This window comes from Cynocephalus volans, chromosome X (assembly GCF_027409185.1).
Source record: "Cynocephalus volans isolate mCynVol1 chromosome X, mCynVol1.pri, whole genome shotgun sequence".
NCBI classification, from domain to species: domain Eukaryota; kingdom Metazoa; phylum Chordata; class Mammalia; order Dermoptera; family Cynocephalidae; genus Cynocephalus; species Cynocephalus volans.
This window is the reverse complement of record NC_084478.1, coordinates 114,492,965-114,513,362: the sequence shown is the minus strand read 5'-3', so window position 1 is coordinate 114,513,362 and position 20,398 is coordinate 114,492,965. Positions and strand designations below refer to the sequence as shown.

Here is a 20,398-nt window from a genome sequence, read left to right as displayed (position 1 = left end):
TTCAAACATATTCCTATGCATTTGAGAGACGAAGGGCAAGATATTTTTCTCAGGTGTGAATATGCGATGGTTACATTCTAGGGCATTCCTAAAACTCACTTGCCTGTGCAGTTTCTTGAGAATTTTAAGTGATGACACTAAATGAGGTTTTTGACCCTTTGCAAAGATGAAGTCGTCGTGACATACGATTTGGCTGATTTTTGTCTTTGGATTAACTTGCAGCATATATATTATGGCTTTCCAGCTTTTTGCCATTTTCTGTTCTTTGCAATTAAGGACATGTCGGCCTATGTACACTGACAGGATACAGGTGTCAAAGCATGGACCAGGTATTTTCAAAAGATGTAGACATGCATAAGAAAATCCACTTAACTCCAGGCTTTTCTTTTTTCCCGTAAATGTAACTGCTACAAGAAGACCTTCGGATGGTTGGTTTTGCAAATAATAAATGGATTCAGGGCTCTGAAACCAAAATCCCGGATGCTTGGGAAATAAACCTCCCTCTGCTTGGAAAGACAAGTGAACCTAGTCACTCACTACAAGATTAGGCCCATGTGATTTACTTGAGAAATGCAGGGCAAAACTACTTCCAGTGAGCAATCGTTCTTCCCGTCTTATTTCTGTAGGAGCGTTCACTTAGAAACTATGTGACTTCCCCTCCCACCACATACCTCTCACTTGCTCCCACTCAGTTTATCATTTACACTGCCCTGGGAGGAATCAATCCTTTAAAAAAAAAATGATGGTTACCAGGTGCAACTAAAAACTGGGAGTTTTCGTCCCATCCCCAGCTCACCTGACATGCTTTCCTTTAGGCATCTGAAATGGGCCTAATCTTGAGCTGGATTAGTGTGCTAATGCACACGTTACTGAGTCTGTCGTGGACGTACAGCATCTTTATCAAGCTGCAAATGGCAAACTGAAAGGAGAGCAAATGGGCTGGATGACAGAATCGGGATCCAGGGACCTGATAATGGCTAAACTTGTGTCCGTCCATCTAAAGTGCAACCGTTATGGGTCCCCATCTGTGTAACTTGGGTCCAAATGCTCTGAAAAGGTCAGCTGGAGAAGACTTGGACGTATGGGGGCAGGAAAACAACAGCTGACTTCAAATACTGGAGGATGGATTAACCACGCCGTATGGGTCTCCAGCATGCTCTCCTAGGATTATGGCATAGAAGTTACAGGCAGGCAGGGAAGCGTGTAAGCAGCATGTCAGTGTAAGGGACTGAGTGACTCTACTGGGCAATTGCTTCAGGCAGATGGTAAGGTAGTGATGACCAACATGGTGACCTCCAGGGCTCAAATCTTCTGGTTACCCTAAGCTCTGAGATTGTGTCACCTCAACCACACTTTACCTTAGTTGACCCACCTACTGTTTTGCTTGTGGAAATTTGTGCTAGAGCAGAGAAAACACCTTCCACTTTCTGTAACCCCAGTGAGTATTTAAGGATGTGAGCCCCTAGAAAGAGGGAGGTAAGATAATAGTTGAGGTTGCAAATAGGTATGGACGGTATAATCCCTTATGGTGGGAAGATACCTATAGTAATAGATCACAGAGGGGCCCAGCCCTTGTAGCCTCATTTAACCTTAATGACTTCCTAAAAAGTCTATCTCCAGGTAGAGTCGCATTGAGGGGTAGACCTTCAAAATATGAATTTGGTGTGGTGGGGGTGGGGGAACACCATACGGTCCACAGCACTTATGCTCACCATGAAACCAAAAATGCTTGCTTCAGGAGACAGTAAATTCTGTTCAGTAGAAGAACCAGATCAGAGGTTCAGTGTTACAGGTCATCAGTGGGCATCAGATATCTGAGTTGACGCTCAACTGAAGATGTGATGTGCTCAGTACAGTGCGTGTTAACAAGTGCCTCCCGCGCCCTTTCCATCCAACCCCAAGCTTAGGTGCCCCCTCCCATTCAGTCGGAAAACACTTTCCAGAAGGCAAGACAGCCCAGCTTGAATTTCAGTTCTTATTCAGCTTGAGTGGGTCACTTCAGACCCTGTGTTTGTCTTTCTTCACTCTGAGATAAGGGGCTTAGTCCACTGCTGAAGAGGTTTCCCTTCAACCGTTTTGTTTGGCGAAAAAGGGTACCCTTGTGTACTTTTCCTTCCTTAGAAGAAATGAAGTCGAGAGCCGCCAGATAATGACTGTATTTATTATTTCATTACTACATTGGAAATAAAAACAAACTGTGAGAAGTTGCAGAAGCATGCAACTTCATGAAGATAATGAAGCAATGGAGGCACCCATTGCAGAAGGTTAAACCTGGCTTATCCTGCTGGGGGTGAAAGGGCTACACACACAAGGGTCAACACTGGTGAGATTATTCGCAACATCTGCCATCTGGAATTTACACACCAACGGCAAGTTTGAAAGCACACTTCAGGAAACTTTGGTTCCACCTGACCTTTTAGCCAGGGAATAGAAATGAGAGGACAGCAGAAGATGCCTAAAATCGCTACAAACACAACGGTTTGCAAAAAACAAGCATAAAACCAAGGCTCTCGGGCAATGTTGAAATTTCCTCTTGGGAGGAGATCCCGTTTTACGATGTCTGAGCACACTGTTTCTCCTGCTGGATCGCTGAGGGGGAAAAAAAAAACGAAACAAAAAAAATATATATCACTAAGAGTATTTTCCTAAGATTTAATTCAGTTTCTTACAAAACAGCTTTAGGTAAGTCATGGAAGGCTGCCATACATGCTTTTAATTGAGAATGCTAAGGCACTAACCACAAATGCTCACAGCGGGGTGCATGTGTGCACGTGTGTGCATGTTTACCACTCGAACATTCATTAGAATCTACTTCAATTGCAGTTTTTTTGGTTTTTGCTTTCATTCGAGAGGCAGATTTGTGTTGTTGACAGTTTTTCGATAGATTATTTGAGACCGAGGAGGAAGTGAAGCATTTTGCTCACGTTTATCTCTGACGATACCATTTGGAAGTTATACACTTTGAGATAATTTTCACTAATTTCGGAACTCTCAAATAACGCACACATGACAGAAAATGCCCCTCAGCTGTTGTGAATATGCTTGGAGTTTCTCCAGCTGTCTGTTACTCTGGAGGGCAAAACTGATCCCTTAAGTCTGGGAGCCTCAAGTGCACCCAAGATCGAAACTCGTTCTGCATCCCTATCTTGTCACCAGATTGGAGAAGGCCCAGACCGCAGAGCTGGCATGGTTCTTTAGGCATGAGATAATGGACTCAAATTTCTAGATGCAGAAAAATGCCAAATAACTAAAAGTAGACAGAAGTAAGGTTTTTCTAGTGCTAAGTCCAATGTTTAAGATTGGTTTCAATGTGTGTTTTAGTAATTTTCCAACAGGGAAGTGGTTTTTACTTCCCCATTACTACTAGGGCCTATCATGTGCGAACCATTTATATAATCCAAAGAAGGAGACAACTCTTTGATAGTTGTCATGGCTGCATAAAATAAAATGGTACTCTAATAATTACTTCCTCGATAGTAAAAATTACTAGAAGATAGGTTTATTCACTGAAGATACCAACTTTCACCATTGTCTGTCTCAGCTAGAAACCCTCCATGACTTACTTTCCTTTGAGGGAAGAGTATTTTTTTCCTCGGTATGAGTTTTCTTCAGTTTTGACTTGTCAAACTTCTCCACCTCCGACAAGTCTGGCTTATCACTCATCTTGACTAAAAGAAAGACCGAAAACAATTTCTTTTAAGAAACTTCCCTGGCAGAACTATCGTCAGACAAAGTAGTAACAGTCATAAATGTTCAAACGTAATAGTCATGTATATTTTACCTACTGATCTTCCACAGGAAAACACCAGCGCATCTTAGAAGAATTCTATTTTCATTACTTTGAAATTCACTTCAATACCCCTATTCTGATAAGCAGAAAATGCCCTTAGATCAGGATACACTAGAAACCAAGACGCTCTAGAAACCCGGAGCCAACATGTCCGACTCTTTTAAAATCACAGCAAAGGTACAATGGAGGTAAGAGAAGCACAGGAACAATTAGGGGTCGAAGAATATAATAAAAACTTGGTTCAACCAGTCAATGATTTTCTAATAGATGACAGCACTATCTAAGAATCTTCGCTGTCTGTTCAATTACCGGGGGGTGGGGGGGGTGGGGTGGCGACGGCATTTTTCATGGAGGATGGGGAGCAGCACACAAAAAGGGGTGGCCAAAGTTGTACTAATTTCTTTCCATTTTAAATGCCCCCAAACAGTAGATTAAGGTGCTGCAATAAGAGAGGGGAGAGGATTTAATCCGGTCGTAACTGGTTACTCGTCTTATACTAGCCCCTTGTGGCAGCGGTTTGTAAACACTGTAAGAAGGGGCAGCTAATTAGGATCAGACTCACGACTTCAGCAGAATGGGATACGCTAAATACACAGAGTCTTATTTCACCACGTTTTCTCTGTCAAGGGCGAGGCAAGGAGACAAGGCTCAGAAGAGTCTTGCTGTGGACCTGATGAAATGCCTTGCGGCGGCCTCTGAACATTCTAGGTTTGTCCAGAACAAAGAATAAGAGACCCCAGAAACCGGAAGGCGGAGCTCTCCTGCTCATGTCTGTTCCCACCCTGGTGGGGCGAGACACGTCTAGCGACCAGAGTAGAACAGAGACGCCCCCAAGCGGCCAGTAGTTTCAAACACGTCCCCTCCATTCAGTTGACCTTACCCTATGACCCTCCCGTGCCAAGCGCTCAGAAGCCAACCTCAAAGCTGGGGAAACCGGGACAAACAAATAACAGGGCCGGGCGCACAGGCCACTTTGACAGGAGCATCTTGCTTTCATTGGAAAATAACTGTCATCCTGGTCGGGCGCCCAGCCGAAGGGCCAGGGGAGGGGAGGGAGCGAGGGGCCAGGCCCAGAGGGCCCATTCCGGGCGAGCCCTCAACTCCGCTTCGTCCTCGAAGCCTCCGACCTGCACTTCTTCCGCGGACCGGCCGGCCGCTTTGGGGGTCCGCCCCTCGGGCCTTCCAGGGCCCGACCCCCGGGAGGGCTCGGCATCTCGCACAGGAGGTGCGCCGAGGGCAGACAAAGGCACGAGTCTCGCCCCGCGGCGCTGACGGGAAAAGCCAACCCCAATCCGGGCCCCTAGGGCTCCCGAAGGCGCGACAGCCCCGCCACGGAGTCCCTGCGTGCTCCCGTCCCCATCGTCCTCTGGCCCCAGCGGGACCGCACCACCTCACCTGAGGGCTTGAAGACGCCTGAAGGATGCCCCTGGGGTGGAGAGAGCTGCTCACTGCCTTCGTGGTGTGCGTTCCCGCGCAGAAACCCGCACTTACAAGGCCCGGAGCAGGCCCCGCCCGCCCCCGCCCCCGCCCCCACCCCTATCATTGGCCGAGGTGTCCGGGTGAAAGGACGAGTCGACACCAGTTGATGATCCACCGGAGAGGGCTCCTTTATTAGGCGGCACACAAACATATACATAGGGTTTTTAGGGAAAGCTGATTGGCTTAAGATACAGTCCCTACTTAGCATACCGCATGGGGCTTGGGGGGTGAGCTGATTGGTGTGCGATTCGCGCCGGTAGGAAGGAGAATACGGAAGGAAAGGGCAACCAGCGCCATGATGGGGTGTGGCCGAGAAGGACTTATGTGATCAGGGTGTGATCCCTTGGGGCATTTGGGTTCTTACACCGGGCCTCATTTCCCAGCCCCTACCTCCGCTTTAGCCTTGCAGGCCCGTTCCCCCATGTCTTCCCTCTACTTAGGACCTCACCCCAGGAACAGGGGCTTCATGATGTCCTAGCCGACCTCACCTTCCCAGACCCCATCACGGCCCTCTCTGATTGGCTCAGGGACCGCGTGCTCACATTCCTTGCCTCTCCCACTGCTTTAGGCCCGAGGGTCCTTATTCCTTTCATCCCGAGTACACTCACTCCTCCAAGATAATAGGGGCCTCTACCAGAAGCAGGCACATTTTGCCCAGTTACCTTTGAAGGTCTGGAACTCTGAGATCCAAGCCAGATGAGCTGTAGTCAAGCTCGCACAACTGTTTATAGCCATCGGACCCTAAGTAGGCCATGATGACCAAACAGTGGTATGGAAGCGTTGCTCAGCGCTGTCTGTTCTAATCCTTGCCCGGGTCATGGGGGAGGTGAGCGTGGGTGGTTCAGAGTCATTCACTCCCACAGCTGGACGTCTCTACGACAATGGGGCTCTCCTGGGCCAAAGCCACATTTTCAACTTTCTCAGCCACTGAACAAGAGAACAGTCAGTTGATAATAACCACAGGAGAATCTACTAAGGCTATCCGTCTTTATATCTCCAATCCCTAGCACTTTGTTTGGCCCACAAGTGACCCTCGATGTAGACATGTCCGTAGATTAAAGTAACATAATAAATGCGTGATTTAGAGTCAGAAATTAACCCTGATATCTGTGTATAGTCGATTTTCAGTACAGGTTCCAAGACCATTCAGTGGGGGAAAAGAATAATCCCTGTCACAAATGGTGCTGTGACAACTGGATATCCACATGCAAAAGAGTGAACTTGGACTTCTATCTCACACCATGTATAAAAATTCATTCAAAATGGATGACAGATCTAAGGGCTGACACTTAAAAACTCTTAGAAAAATCACATCAAGGTACACCTCCATGACCAGGCCCTGGCAAGCATCACTCTCCTGTCGCAGGAAGAGGCGGACAGCCTGAGTGAGGGCCAGCTCCTCCATGGCCGGTGGAAGAGCGCCTGCTGGAAGCGTGCTACCGCCAGCTGGCAACAGGCCACATAGACAGCCACTCCTGGGCGCAGCCCCGGGACACCTGCCACGGTCCTGTCGCCCTGGTGATACGCAGAGAGCGGCATCTGAGGCGGGGCCTGGCCTGACCGCGCTGTTGCTAGGCTACAGCTTGCGTATCCCGGTAGCTAAGGGCGTCTCCCAGCCTCTCCCTCTGAACAAGGCCAAAACTAAACTCTTGACCCCCTGTGACCCCAGTTCCGCCTTTGGGGATTTCTGCATTGTTCCCACCCATCAATCACTCCTCTCTCTGGCAGTCAACGTCCCTGCCCCACTTGAGCCCTTGACTTGAGCTCCCATGCCACCTGAGGCTCCGTCCCCCTCCATAACATAACCCCTTTTGACATTCATCCTACCAGGACACCTCAGTCTTGGCCTTGAGCTCCACCCCAATGAACACCATCGTTCCGGTGACTAGCTCAGGGTCCACGTGGGAGCCTCCTGTGCCCCCGCCCCAGACAGCACCTCCCACACGGGGACACCAACCCCCATTGTCACCACGAGAGTCTGCTCCCATGTGCCCTCCCTGTTCCCTGACCCTCGCCACTCCCTGCCCGTCCGTCCAACATTGGGTGTCTCACACCCCACTCTGACACAAAATTTATAGAGCAAGCCTGTGGGTACTTTCAAACACTTTAATGACACAAGGCGCTGAAGGCACAAGACAGGCCAGGGCTGTCCCGGCTGGCTGTGACGGAAGGGGCTGGCGCCGGGCTAGCAGGAGTAGACGGAGGATCGGTGGGCTGGTGAGGCCCCCTGGGTGCCAGGCGTCCACAGCTAGGCTGGGGCCACCTGGGAGATGGTTGTAGTCAGGAAGAAGCCACTGAGCAGCGCGTTGCTGTGCACGGCCACGTCCAACAGCTCCAAGGTGATGCATCTCCTGCTGCTCCTCCGGGCCTCGTCGCTCGCCAGCTCCAAGACCTTGGCCGTCACGTACTCGACGATGGCACCTAGAAAGACCGGCGCACACGAACTCGGGCACTGGGCGTAGTGGCCCTCCCGCAGGAGGCGCTCCGGGTGGCTCACGGAGAATGTCAGCTCGGCTCGGTGGGCGCGAGAGCGGCGGCACGGCACCTATTGAGACCGGACGACCGTGGACGGCTCGTCCTCCTGCTCGGCATGCCGGGCCTTGGAGACGACCGATCAATCTGCGAGGTCTGGCTCGACTGGATGCCTCTCAAGATGTCGGTACTTGGCCCGTACTCCGTAACCTAGCTACCGCGACCCGGCCCCTCATTGGTCCGGAACAGGCTCGTGGCCGCGCACGCTGGTGACGTCACTGCCCTCCAGTTGACCCCGAGGGAGCGGGCCTGGGCCTACAAACGGCCGGCCAGGGCAGGTGCAAGGCACCCGCACGCTCTCGCCCCTGGGCCCTCCCTCTGTGGCAGCGCTCGCCTTCTGTAGGACCCGAGCATCGCAGGCAAGATAAAGAAAGAGGGGTGGGGGACGGGTACGACATGGTGTCAAGTACATTCGTGATGTCGTGGAACAATCACAACCGTCTGCTTCCAAAGCATTTTCACCACCCCGCCAAGAAACCCCTGTACCCGTTAAGCACTCACTCCCCATGCTCGTCGTCCCCCCACCCCCGAGCACACACATACACACGCTCCCAATAAATAGCTCTTGGCAACCACTTATCTGCTTTCTGTCGACAGAGGTTTCCCCCATGTGGAGCTCTCCCTCCCATGGAACTCAACGCATGGCCTTCTGTGTCTGGCGGCTTTCACATAGTGTAATGTTTTCCTCATGGTACATCTACGTGGTAGCGTGAATCGGTACTTGCTTCCTTCCTTTTCACAGCTGAATAATAATCCATGGTATGGATGGACGACGTTTAGTTTATCTATTTGTCCATTGATGGGCATTTGGGTTGTTTCCCCCTTTTGGCTATTGAGAATAGGGCACCTCTGAACGTTCATGTAGGAATCTTTGTTTGAACACCTGTTTCCATTTTCGAGAGACTACATCTAGTGCTATCCCTCCCTCTTCCAGGTCAGTGCTTCAGGGTCCATTAGCTGTCTCTTCGGTCCCTGCAGATCTTCCAGAGGCCCCACCCAGACCACAGGGCTGCTAAGAATGTTCCCACACACGTCTCCTTGTGTTCAGGCCACTAGGTAGTGTACCCAGCAATGGAACTGCTGCTGTCAGCAGTGTGTGCATCCTGCGCATTAATTAGTATTGCCAGATTGCTCTCCAAGATGGTCAGACCAATTTGTCCTCCTAATACCAGAGTGTGAGTCCCCACTAACATTTGATGCGGTCTGACCTTTTTAATTCTCACTGCTCCGACGGTGTGAAATAGTATGTCACTGTGGTTGTAGTAGGCATTTTCCAGGAGACTTGAGCGAGGTGGCACCTCTCCAATCGTGCTTCTTGTTGTTCTTTGTGATCGTTTGTGCTTGGTCTTCCGTAAAATGCCTGATCAAGGCTTCCTTCTTTTTAGTCTTTTTAATCAGCACGTGGGCCATAAAATCCTCTCTCAGTAGCACTCACGCATGCCCCACAAATTTTATTCTCACGCATCAATAAATATTTTTCAGTCCCTGTAATGATTTGTCCTTTGGCCCATTATTTCTTTAGAGTGATTTGTGTCATCCCAAACATTTGGTTTTGACAACATGGTTTGTCATTGATTCTTAAATGTACTGTAGTCAGAGAATGTGATATGTATTTGATACTTCTGGAATCTTGCTTGATGGCCGAGTACATGTTCTATGTGCATAAATATACATCAGGTGGATAAAACACATTCTCTAATTTCCGGGTTCATATTATCGCATTACTCCATTTCGTCAAGCAAGCTTGGTAGGTGTTTTATTTCTAAGTCCTTGTTACGTTTCGGCCACTTGCTTACAGGTGGCTGCAAATGTCTATATTTGGTGGTGACCTTCGCTACTCCTTATTGTCATTCAGTCAAGTGTTGACTTAAATAGTTTGAAGCTACCCTACCCAGTATAGGTCATCTTAAATTTATAATACCTCCCACATGAATTGAACATTTTATCCCAGGGGGACTATCTTTATCCTCAAGGAATCTCCGTTGACTTCAAGTCTATTTTTGCAATATGATATAGCTATGACAGCTTTCTTCAGCAAAGACCTGACTTAACGCTTATTCCACCATTAAAAAAAAAATTGGTGGGTTATTTTCTCTTCTTAATATTTTTTCTAGCTACGTTGGTACTCGTAATGTGTTATTTAAGCAGTAAAGGCACTTCCCGTAGCTTGTCTACGTAGTAAACCACACCACTGGATCCTAGATGTTCACTCAGTAAGTGCCCTTTTTCCTCACGCCCCTCCTGAAGTGAGTAATCAGATGCACTTGATTCCACTTAGGATCTTGAACCTCAAACCCCACTTTTCTTCTCTCTTTCTCAAATTTCATTAATATCGCTAGAGTGAGCAGGACCAAAGCCATGTTGGGACCTAAAACCACATGGGCTGTAAAAGAATGTAAAAGGACACAGTTTTTCCTTGGTAAGCATTTATTGGGGTTCCCTCCTTTCCCACAGTTATGTGATCTGTTGAACCGTGGTTATGGGGCAAGATGACAGTATTTACGTGGATGTAAAGTTGTTTTCCAGTCGGCCTGTGGCTGCAGACTTGCACGTACTTTTCAGACCCTGGGAAACCAAGGAAGACATCAGTAAAGCTATGGTGATTCCACTCTTCCAGCAGGACTCTGAGAAAACAGCAATGGCAAGAGGAGAATCCAGACAGAGTCTTGTTGAGAACAGGGACACAGGTCTGGGGGATGAGGCCATCATCTCCTTGATCCCATAGATGGAGGCCGCTTTCTCCATTCTAGATGGCTAGTGCCACCTCTTCTGTAACAAACCAGGCTGGGGAAGAGGTCCCCACTGCCCAGGGCTGAGAGTTTCATGCTGCTATCCCAGAGGGTCCAGAGGGCAGAGCAATGATTAAAGAGGACTGTTTTCAATCCCTTAAATCTAATGGAATTAGCCCTACTATGGTGCAAACCTGCTTAGGGCCCATAAACTCTAGTTTTCTTCTGATTTCTCACATTTGGAATGGTAATGTCTATTCTATGCCTGTCCCGCTACTGTTTTTGGAAACTGGTAATTTGCTGTCTGTTTTCGCAGGTTCAGGGATAAGGATAAATTCTGCCTCAGCATCAGTCACAACTGGAGTCTCACCCGTAGCAGATATATAAGATTTGTAGATGAGATTTTGGACTTAAAGTTGAACTGCAATGGGTTAAGATTTGGGGGCTGTAGGGAAGGTGTGAATGTATTTTTCATGGAAGTACCTTAATTTTTTGGAGGGGCAGAAAGCTTAATATTCTTTATTGAATTGTACCCTCTCAAAATTCTTGTGTTGACCTTGTGACCCCCCAGTACTTCAGGAGGTGACCCTATTTTGGAGATAGTCTCTATAGAGGTAACTGTGTTTAAAGTGAAGTCGTGAGGGTCGGTCCTAACCCAATATGACTGGTGTGCTTATGAAGAGGGGCTATTTGGCATCCAGAACTGTGAGATGATAAATATATATTTTTTAAGTCACCGAGACTCTCGAATTTATTTACGACAGCTTTAGAAACTAATATAATATCTGTAAATCAACATGATTAAAAGCATAAAACCATTCAAACAAAACAACAAACAGCAGTCAAGGACTCAGACCTATTTAATGACACAATTCCCCTCAACTGCAAGTCCAAACATTTCAGGAGGCTTCTAATTGGTTCAGCCTGGGACACCTCATCCAACAGGTCCCTCCCATCATCCCCATTGCACATAGACGCAAAACATGATGTTTTACCTTTCTAAAAAAAGAAAATGTATATATATTTCCACACACATTATATTGCCTGGCAATGAACAGAATTGGTAAAATCTGAATGAATTAAACTAGTAACTTCAGTTTCTAAAGAAGGTGGATTAGATATTGTTTCTTGACATTTTTGACTCAGTTATTTCTCTCCTGTGTTTCAGTCCTCAAATATATATCCACAGTCACACACACAAACACACACACACACACACACATAGTATATATACACACACACACAAACACACATATACACATACACATATACATATGTGTCTGTATACATGTAAAAATGAATATATATGTGTGTACATACAAATATATACATATACATATATATATATATATATATATTTATATATACATTTGTTTTTTTTTTAATTTCTGGCCGGTGCTGGAATCCTCAAACTCATGGAGAATAAATAACGAACTGTAAGCATCCATATGGGGAACATAGTAGGAGCAGGACAAACATCCTGCATCAAACGTTTTTCGGCATTCTCAGTATTATGGAGTACATACAGAAACACAAAGGAGGACCCAACCGATCACAGAAATAACTAAGGAGAAAATTTCAAGAAGCAATACCTATCCCTAGGCTTTCTAGAAACTGAAGTTACTATTTTAACTCGTTCAGTTTTATCCAGTTATGTTCCTCTCCAGTCTATAATCTTTGGGTTTAGAAAGCACAAACCTTCAGGACTTGCATTTATGCATAATAGGGATGATGGAAGGTCCAATCAGAGCAGCTCAAGCCCCAGTCTGTTCTCAGTCAGGCAATGAGGAACCTGTAGCCACGGAGTCATAGCCACCGGCTCACCATGGAACCGGGTTTCCCAAGAGAGCCAATCAAAATTTTCCTGGACTCTTCAGCCTTGGAGTTGAGGTGGAAGCAGCTCCTGATGGAATGGGTGTGATTCTTTGCCTGAGGGCTCATTTACTGTGAATTGTACTGTATGGTTGTTTATTGTCTTTTCTTTCTTTCTTTCTTTCTTTCTTTCTTTCTTTCTTTCTTTCTTTCTTTCTTTCTTTCTTTCTTTCTTTCTTTCTTTCTTTCTTTCTTTCTTTCTTTCTTTCTTTCTTTCTTTCTTTCTTTCTTTCTTTCTTTCTTTCTTTCTTTCTTTCTTTCTTTCTTTCTTTCTTTCTTTCTTTCTTTCTTTCTTTCTTTTCTTTCTTTCTGTGACAAGTTCCTTGATGACCTCCATTTCTCTAATTCTTCTTCATTCTGTACTGGTTCCGTATTTGGGGTTCATTTTTCCACAAATACATTTAAGGAATAAATTTTCTCGAACTGTCCGATTTTTGAAAAGCACGTGATTTTAAACTATTTCTTGACTGTCTCTTACCTTTTGGGTGACTTACTGCAAAATTAGACCAATACCTTTTTTCTCTTTCAATCAAGGGCTGTTCTATGTATTCAGCAATGCTAGAATGTAGGGTACTTTTTCGGATCTAAGTATCATTAGGAGTGTGACTACAAACCTGGTAAATGCTGAATTTTCTTATGTAGGTCTAAATACCACAGTTGTGTTTGATTTCACTCTTTACAAACGGTAGTTTTTTACTCCGTTATCCTGATTCATTGAGGGTTTCGATCAGAACCGGAGGCGGGAGGTGGACCGACACATCTCCACGTCCAGGAGCCCTCTGCTGGCCGTGCCACGGCCTTCCTGTGTGGGTTCTCTTGCTGTGAATTTCTGTATGGGACCAGACAGGCAGCTTGCAGGGCTCCAGACGCTCACTGTGATTGGTGGAGGGACCGCCAGCAGGAGGACCGTGCAGTCCCAGCGCACTCCGCTAGGCTCACTCACGCGCTCCCTGTGTGCCCTGACACCCAGTCAGAAGTCGAGGTCACGCATGACGTGAGGCAAGGCAGCGACTATAAAAAGGGCTCCCCGCCTGGCAGCAGCGCCATCGTCGGTGCCTCCTAGCTCTTGGGGGTTGCCTGAGGGATGGCGGAGCCTGCCTCTGCCCCGTCTCCGGAGGAAGGTGTCAGCACCCAGGCGCCTGAGAAGGGCGCTCCGACGGCCCTGAAACAGAAGAAGCCCAGGCGCCATCGCCGCCGCAGCCGCCGTCACACCCGCTGCCGCCGCGGCCGCCGCGGCGAGGACAGTTTCGCCACCTATTTCCCCAGGGTTCTGAAGCTGGTCCACGACGGCCTCAGCCTGTCCCAGCAGGCCGTGAACGTCATGGACTCGTGCATTAGCGACCTCTTCGAGCGCCTCGCCGAAGAGGCCGGCCGCCTGGCCCGTTACAACCAGCGCTGCACCCTCACCTCACAGGACATCCAGGCCGCCGTGCACCTGCTGCTGACCGGGGAGCTCCGCAAGCATGCCGTGACCGAGGGCACCAGGGCTGTGCTCAGGTTCACCATGAGCACATGAGCCGCCTCCTGCCCCCGGGCACGGCCCCCCAAAGGCTCTTTTCAGAGCCGCCTCAGATGACCCGAAAGACCTGTAACCACTTAATTTATCTTGCTATTTGTGGCTTCCTCAAAATCCGAGTAAATTTTCTGTTCTTCTGTTGCTTTTTGTTCTGTGTGGCCTAAAATAATTTTCTAGAGTTTTCCGTGAGTACTGATCTCCTACATATCCTCTAAGGAAAAGTGATTTTAAGAAATCAACACGATTAGGAAATGATGACTGCGCTATGGGTGTTTGTGGTTTCCGTTTGGAAATTCAGAAATCAAGTAGAAACATCAGCAAAGCACCAAAATGACGTTGGGAATTGTAGACAGGGAACAAAATGGGACTGACACAGATGAAATGTCTGTGGGACAAGGGACGACTGGGTTTGAGGACTAGAAGGGAACAGAACGCATGACTACTTTCTTCAGTAGTTGATGGACGAAAATGTGGCACCTCCTGGTGCGGTTTGCAGAGAAAACCAACTGAAGGGAAGAGTCAGCGCTTACGTAATTGACAAACTGTTGATATTCATTACATATAGAAATTATAATTTTGCTATGTTGGATTAAATAAAATATATTATTAAAACTTTAAAATAAATAACACATCCTAAGCATCTATATGCGGAATAGAGTATTAACAGGACGATAACACTCCAGTCAACCTTTTTTTCCGCATTAACTTTATTACTTAGCCCATTAGAAACACACGTGAGGAAACAAAACACAGCATAGAAAAAATTAAATCCAAGAGTTCCACAACAGTACTTATTCCTAGGCTTTCTAGAAACTGAAGTCACTACTTTACTAGTAACTAGCAACTAGTTCCTAGCAGCTAATTACTACGAACTGGTGACTAGCGCTCCTGGACGTCAAGGGACCTGGCTGCCCATCCCCTACATCCAGTCCTTATTTAAAACCCTCAATGAATCTGGAACAAAAAGTGGAAAAGCCCAGGTTTTCATAGTGAAAACTAACCGATAGGGGATATTTTTAAATATGCAACCTGTGTAAAGTGTAAAATAAATCTATTCAAAACTCTTAGATGCTGAAAAGGAGAGCACATTTTAGAACTGGTGACTACATATTAGAGCTCCTCTGTAAAAAAAAAAACTTTTTCTAAATGCTTTCAAATTTACTTTTCAATGAAAACTCCTAACAGAGGAAAAGGGAATCGATTATGTGGCAATGTTTTAAAATCAAAAGATTCTGTGGTAATTTAATTCAATCACAGGACTTCCATACACTTGTGCACATATAAATTACAGAAATCGATCCAATTATATGATATACAAACTCGAGCGTTATGTATAATAAAAACAATGAAGGACAGTTATATTAGTGTTGACAATGTAGTTCACAGTAAAGAATGCTGAGAAGCCAGCAGCAAGCCACCTGCCACCTGACAGAAAACTACCCACTGCAGGGAGAGGAGCAAATGGGAACAAGGAGGTCAAGGGGTACAAATCAGGAATTGGGCCAATGAATACGTCTGGAGATCCAAAGTACAGCAGGACGACTATTGTTAATAATGTTGTGTTTGATTCTGAAACTTTACCAAGACAGTAGATTTTAGATTCTCTTAGCATACAAGGGTAGAAGGTGATGAAGATGGTCATTTGTTTGACTGTAGTAATCTCTTCACTATGTATATGCGTACGAGCCAGAGCCATCGTGTCGTACACTTTAACTATAAGGAAGAAAGAAATAAAAAAAGGAAGACTAATACACATTGGCAGCACGCCCCCTGACCCCTGCCCTCAAACTGCCACGGGCACACCTTCGGAGGGCTCCAGGATTTACGGGCCGACTGGGGTGGCTCTGAAAACAGCCTTCGGGGGCGATGCTCGGGGGCGGGAGGCAGCTCAGGTGCTCATGGGGAACCTGAGCTTGGCCTTGGTGACCTCGGACATGGCGTGCTTGGCGACTGTGCCAGCATTGTGCTAAGCACTTGACGGGGAGTACCTCAACTACTTTTCACCACATCCCCTTGAAGGAAACAGTGTTATCATCTCCATTTCTATGGATGAAGAAACTGAACCACAATAGATTGTCACTTGCCCGAGATCATACCGGTTGAAACTTCCCAAGGCAAGGTTCAAACATATTCCTATGCATTTGAGAGACGAAGGGCAAGATATTTTTCTCAGGTGTGAATATGCGATGGTTACATTCTAGGGCATTCCTAAAACTCACTTGCCTGTGCAGTTTCTTGAGAATTTTAAGTGATGACACTAAATGAGGTTTTTGACCCTTTGCAAAGATGAAGTCGTCGTGACATACGATTTGGCTGATTTTTGTCTTTGGATTAACTTGCAGCATATATATTATGGCTTTCCAGCTTTTTGCCATTTTCTGTTCTTTGCAATTAAGGACATGTCGGCCTATGTACACTGACAGGATACAGGTGTCAAAGCATGGACCAGGTATTTTCAAAAGATGTAGACATGCATAAGAAAATCCACTTAACTCCAGGCTTTTCTTTTTTCCCGTAAATGTAACTGCTACAAGAAGACCTTCGGATGGTTGGTTTTGCAAATAATAAATGGATTCAGGGCTCTGAAACCTCAATCCCGGATGCTTGGGAAAAAAACCTCCCTCTGCTTGGAAAGACAAGTGAACCTAGTCACTCACTACAAGATTAGGCCCATGTGATTTACTTGAGAAATGCAGGGCAAAACTACTTCCAGTGAGCAATCGTTCTTCCCGTCTTATTTCTGTAGGAGCGTTCACTTAGAAACTATGTGACTTCCCCTCCCACCACATACCTCTCACTTGCTCCCACTCAGTTTATCATTTACACTGCCCTGGGAGGAATCAATCCTTTAAAAAAAAAATGACGGTTACCAGGTGCAACTAAAAACTGGGAGTTTTCGTCCCATCCCCAGCTCACCTGACATGCTTTCCTTTAGGCATCTGAAATGGGCCTAATCTTGAGCTGGATTAGTGTGCTAATGCACACGTTACTGAGTCTGTCGTGGACGTACAGCATCTTTATCAAGCTGCAAATGGCAAACTGAAAGGAGAGCAAATGGGCTGGATGACAGAATCGGGATCCAGGGACCTGATAATGGCTAAACTTGTGTCCGTCCATCTAAAGTGCAACCGTTATGGGTCCCCATCTGTGTAACTTGGGTCCAAATGCTCTGAAAAGGTCAGCTGGAGAAGACTTGGACGTATGGGGGCAGGAAAACAACAGCTGACTTCAAATACTGGAGGATGGATTAACCACGCTGTATGGGTCTCCAGCATGCTCTCCTAGGATTATAGCATAGAAGTTACAGGCAGGCAGGGAAGCGTGTAAGCAGCATGTCAGTGTAAGGGACTGAGTGACTCTACTGGGCAATTGCTTCAGGCAGATGGTAAGGTAGTGATGACCAACATGGTGACCTCCAGGGCTCAAATCTTCTGGTTACCCTAAGCTCTGAGATTGTGTCACCTCAACCACACTTTACCTTAGTTGACCCACCTACTGTTTTGCTTGTGGAAATTTGTGCTAGAGCAGAGAAAACACCTTCCACTTTCTGTAACCCCAGTGAGTATTTAAGGATGTGAGCCCCTAGAAAGAGGGAGGTAAGATAATAGTTGAGGTTGCAAATAGGTATGGACGGTATAATCCCTTATGGTGGGAAGATACCTATAGTAATAGATCACAGAGGGGCCCAGCCCTTGTAGCCTCATTTAACCTTAATGACTTCCTAAAAAGTCTATCTCCGGGTAGAGTCGCATTGAGGGGTAGACCTTCAAAATATGAATTTGGTGTGGTGGGGGTGGGGGAACACCATACGGTCCACAGCACTTATGCTCACCATGAAACCAAAAATGCTTGCTTCAGGAGACAGTAAATTCTGTTCAGTAGAAGAACCAGATCAGAGGTTCAGTGTTACAGGTCATCAGTGGGCATCAGATATCTGAGTTGACGCTCAACTGAAGATGTGATGTGCTCAGTACAGTGCGTGTTAACAAGTGCCTCCCGCGCCCTTTCCATCCAACCCCAAGCTTAGGTGCCCCCTCCCATTCAGTCGGAAAACACTTTCCAGAAGGCAAGACAGCCCAGCTTGAATTTCAGTTCTTTTTCAGCTTGAGTGGGTCACTTCAGACCCTGTGTTTGTCTTTCTTCACTCTGAGATAAGGGGCTTAGTCCACTGCTGAAGAGGTTTTCCTTCAACCGTTTTGTTTGGCGAAAAAGGGTACCCTTGTGTACTTTTCCTTCCTTAGAAGAAATGAAGTCGAGAGCCGCCAGATAATGACTGTATTTATTATTTCATTACTACATTGGAAATAAAAACAAACTGTGAGAAGTTGCAGAAGCATGCAACTTCATGAAGATAATGAAGCAATGGAGGCACCCATTGCAGAAGGTTAAACCTGGCTTATCCTGCTGGGGGTGAAAGGGCTACACACACAAGGGTCAACACTGGTGAGATTATTCGCAACATCTGCCATCTGGAATTTACACACCAACGGCAAGTTTGAAAGCACACTTCAGGAAACTTTGGTTCCACCTGACCTTTTAGCCAGGGAATAGAAATGAGAGGACAGCAGAAGATGCCTAAAATCGCTACAAACACAACGGTTTGCAAAAAACAAGCATAAAACCAAGGCTCTCGGGCAATGTTGAAATTTCCTCTTGGGAGGAGATCCCGTTTTACGATGTCTGAGCACACTGTTTCTCCTGCTGGATCACTGAGGGGAAAAAAAAAAACAAAACAAAATATATATATATCACTAAGAGTATTTTCCTAAGATTTAATTCAGTTTCTTACAGAACAGCTTTAGGTAAGTCATGGAAGGCTGCCATACATGCTTTTAATTGAGAATGCTAAGGCACTAACCACAAATGCTCACAGCGGGGTGCATGTGTGCACGTGTGTGCATGTTTACCACTCGAACATTCATTAGAATCTACTTCAATTGCAGTTTTTTTGGTTTTTGCTTTCATTCGAGAGGCAGATTTGTGTTGTTGACAGTTTTTCGATAGATTATTTGAGACCGAGGAGGAAGTGAAGCATTTTGCTCACGTTTATCTCTGACGATACCATTTGGAAGTTATACACTTTGAGATAATTTTCACTAATTTCGGAACTCTCAAATAACGCACACATGACAGAAAATGCCCCTCAGCTGTTGTGAATATGCTTGGAGTTTCTCCAGCTGTCTGTTACTCTGGAGGGCAAAACTGATCCCTTAAGTCTGGCAGCCTCAAGTGCACCCAAGATCGAAACTCGTTCTGCATCCCTATCTTGTCATCAGATTGGAGAAGGCCCAGACCGCAGAGCTGGCATGGTTCTTTAGGCATGAGATAATGGACTCAAATTTCTAGATGCAGAAAAATGCCAAATAACTAAAAGTAGACAGAAGTAAGGTTTTTCTAGTGCTAAGTCCAATGTTTAAGATTGGTTTCAATGTGTGTTTTAGTAATTTTCCAACAGGGAAGTGGTTTTTACTTCCCCATTACTACTAGGGCCTATCATGTGCGAACCATTTATATAATCCAAAGAAGGAGACAACTCTTTGATAGTTGTCATGGCTGCATAAAATAAAATGGTACTCTAATAATTACTTCCTCGATAGTAAAAATTACTAGAAGATAGGTTTATTCACTGAAGATACCAACTTTCACCATTGTCTGTCTCAGCTAGAAACCCTCCATGACTTACTTTCCTTTGAGGGAAGAGTATTTTTTTCCTCGGTATGAGTTTTCTTCAGTTTTGACTTGTCAAACTTCTCCACCTCCGACAAGTCTGGCTTATCACTCATCTTGACTAAAAGAAAGACCGAAAACAATTTCTTTTAAGAAACTTCCCTGGCAGAACTATCGTCAGACAAAGTAGTAACAGTCATAAATGTTCAAACGTAATAGTCATGTATATTTTACCTACTGATCTTCCACAGGAAAACACCAGCGCATCTTAGAAGAATTCTATTTTCATTACTTTGAAATTCACTTCAATACCCCTATTCTGATAAGCAGAAAATGCCCTTAGATCAGGATACACTAGAAACCAAGACGCTCTAGAAACCCGGAGCCAACATGTCCGACTCTTTTAAAATCACAGCAAAGGTACAATGGAGGTAAGAGAAGCACAGGAACAATTAGGGGTCGAAGAATATAATAAAAACTTGGTTCAACCAGTCAATGATTTTCTAATAGATGACAGCACTATCTAAGAATCTTCGCTGTCTGTTCAATTACCGGGGGGTGGGGGGGGGTGTGGGGTGGCGACGGCATTTTTCTTGGAGGATGGGGAGCAGCACACAAAAAGGGGTGGCCAAAGTTGTACTAATTTCTTTCCATTTTAAATGCCCCCAAACAGTAGATTAAGGTGCTGCAATAAGAGAGGGGAGAGGATTTAATCCGGTCGTAACTGGTTACTCGTCTTATACTAGCCCCTTGTGGCAGCGGTTTGTAAACACTGTAAGAAGGGGCAGCTAATTAGGATCAGACTCACGACTT

General features: G+C 46.0%; 3 protein-coding genes across 3 annotated transcripts; 1 reads left to right on the top strand and 2 right to left on the bottom strand.

The window, feature by feature from the left end:
• Window positions 1-2,551: 2,551 nt before the first annotated feature.
• Window positions 2,552-3,663, bottom strand: LOC134368283 (thymosin beta-15A). The gene is made up of 2 exons (XM_063084832.1): window positions 3,564-3,663; window positions 2,552-2,589 (listed from the first exon to the last, which is right to left on the bottom strand). The coding sequence occupies exons 1-2, from the start codon at window positions 3,661-3,663 to the stop codon at window positions 2,552-2,554; spliced, it is 138 nt and encodes a 45-aa protein (XP_062940902.1).
• A 3,854-nt stretch (window positions 3,664-7,517) lies between these two features.
• LOC134368282 (histone H2A-Bbd type 2/3-like) lies at window positions 7,518-7,977 on the bottom strand. Its single transcript, XM_063084831.1, has 2 exons — window positions 7,933-7,977; window positions 7,518-7,814 (listed from the first exon to the last, which is right to left on the bottom strand). The coding sequence occupies exons 1-2, from the start codon at window positions 7,975-7,977 to the stop codon at window positions 7,518-7,520; spliced, it is 342 nt and encodes a 113-aa protein (XP_062940901.1).
• A 5,509-nt stretch (window positions 7,978-13,486) lies between these two features.
• LOC134368279 (histone H2B-like) lies at window positions 13,487-13,918 on the top strand. The gene has a single exon (XM_063084830.1). It carries the CDS (start codon window positions 13,487-13,489, stop codon window positions 13,916-13,918), a length of 432 nt encoding a protein of 143 aa, XP_062940900.1.
• Window positions 13,919-20,398: the final 6,480 nt, after the last annotated feature.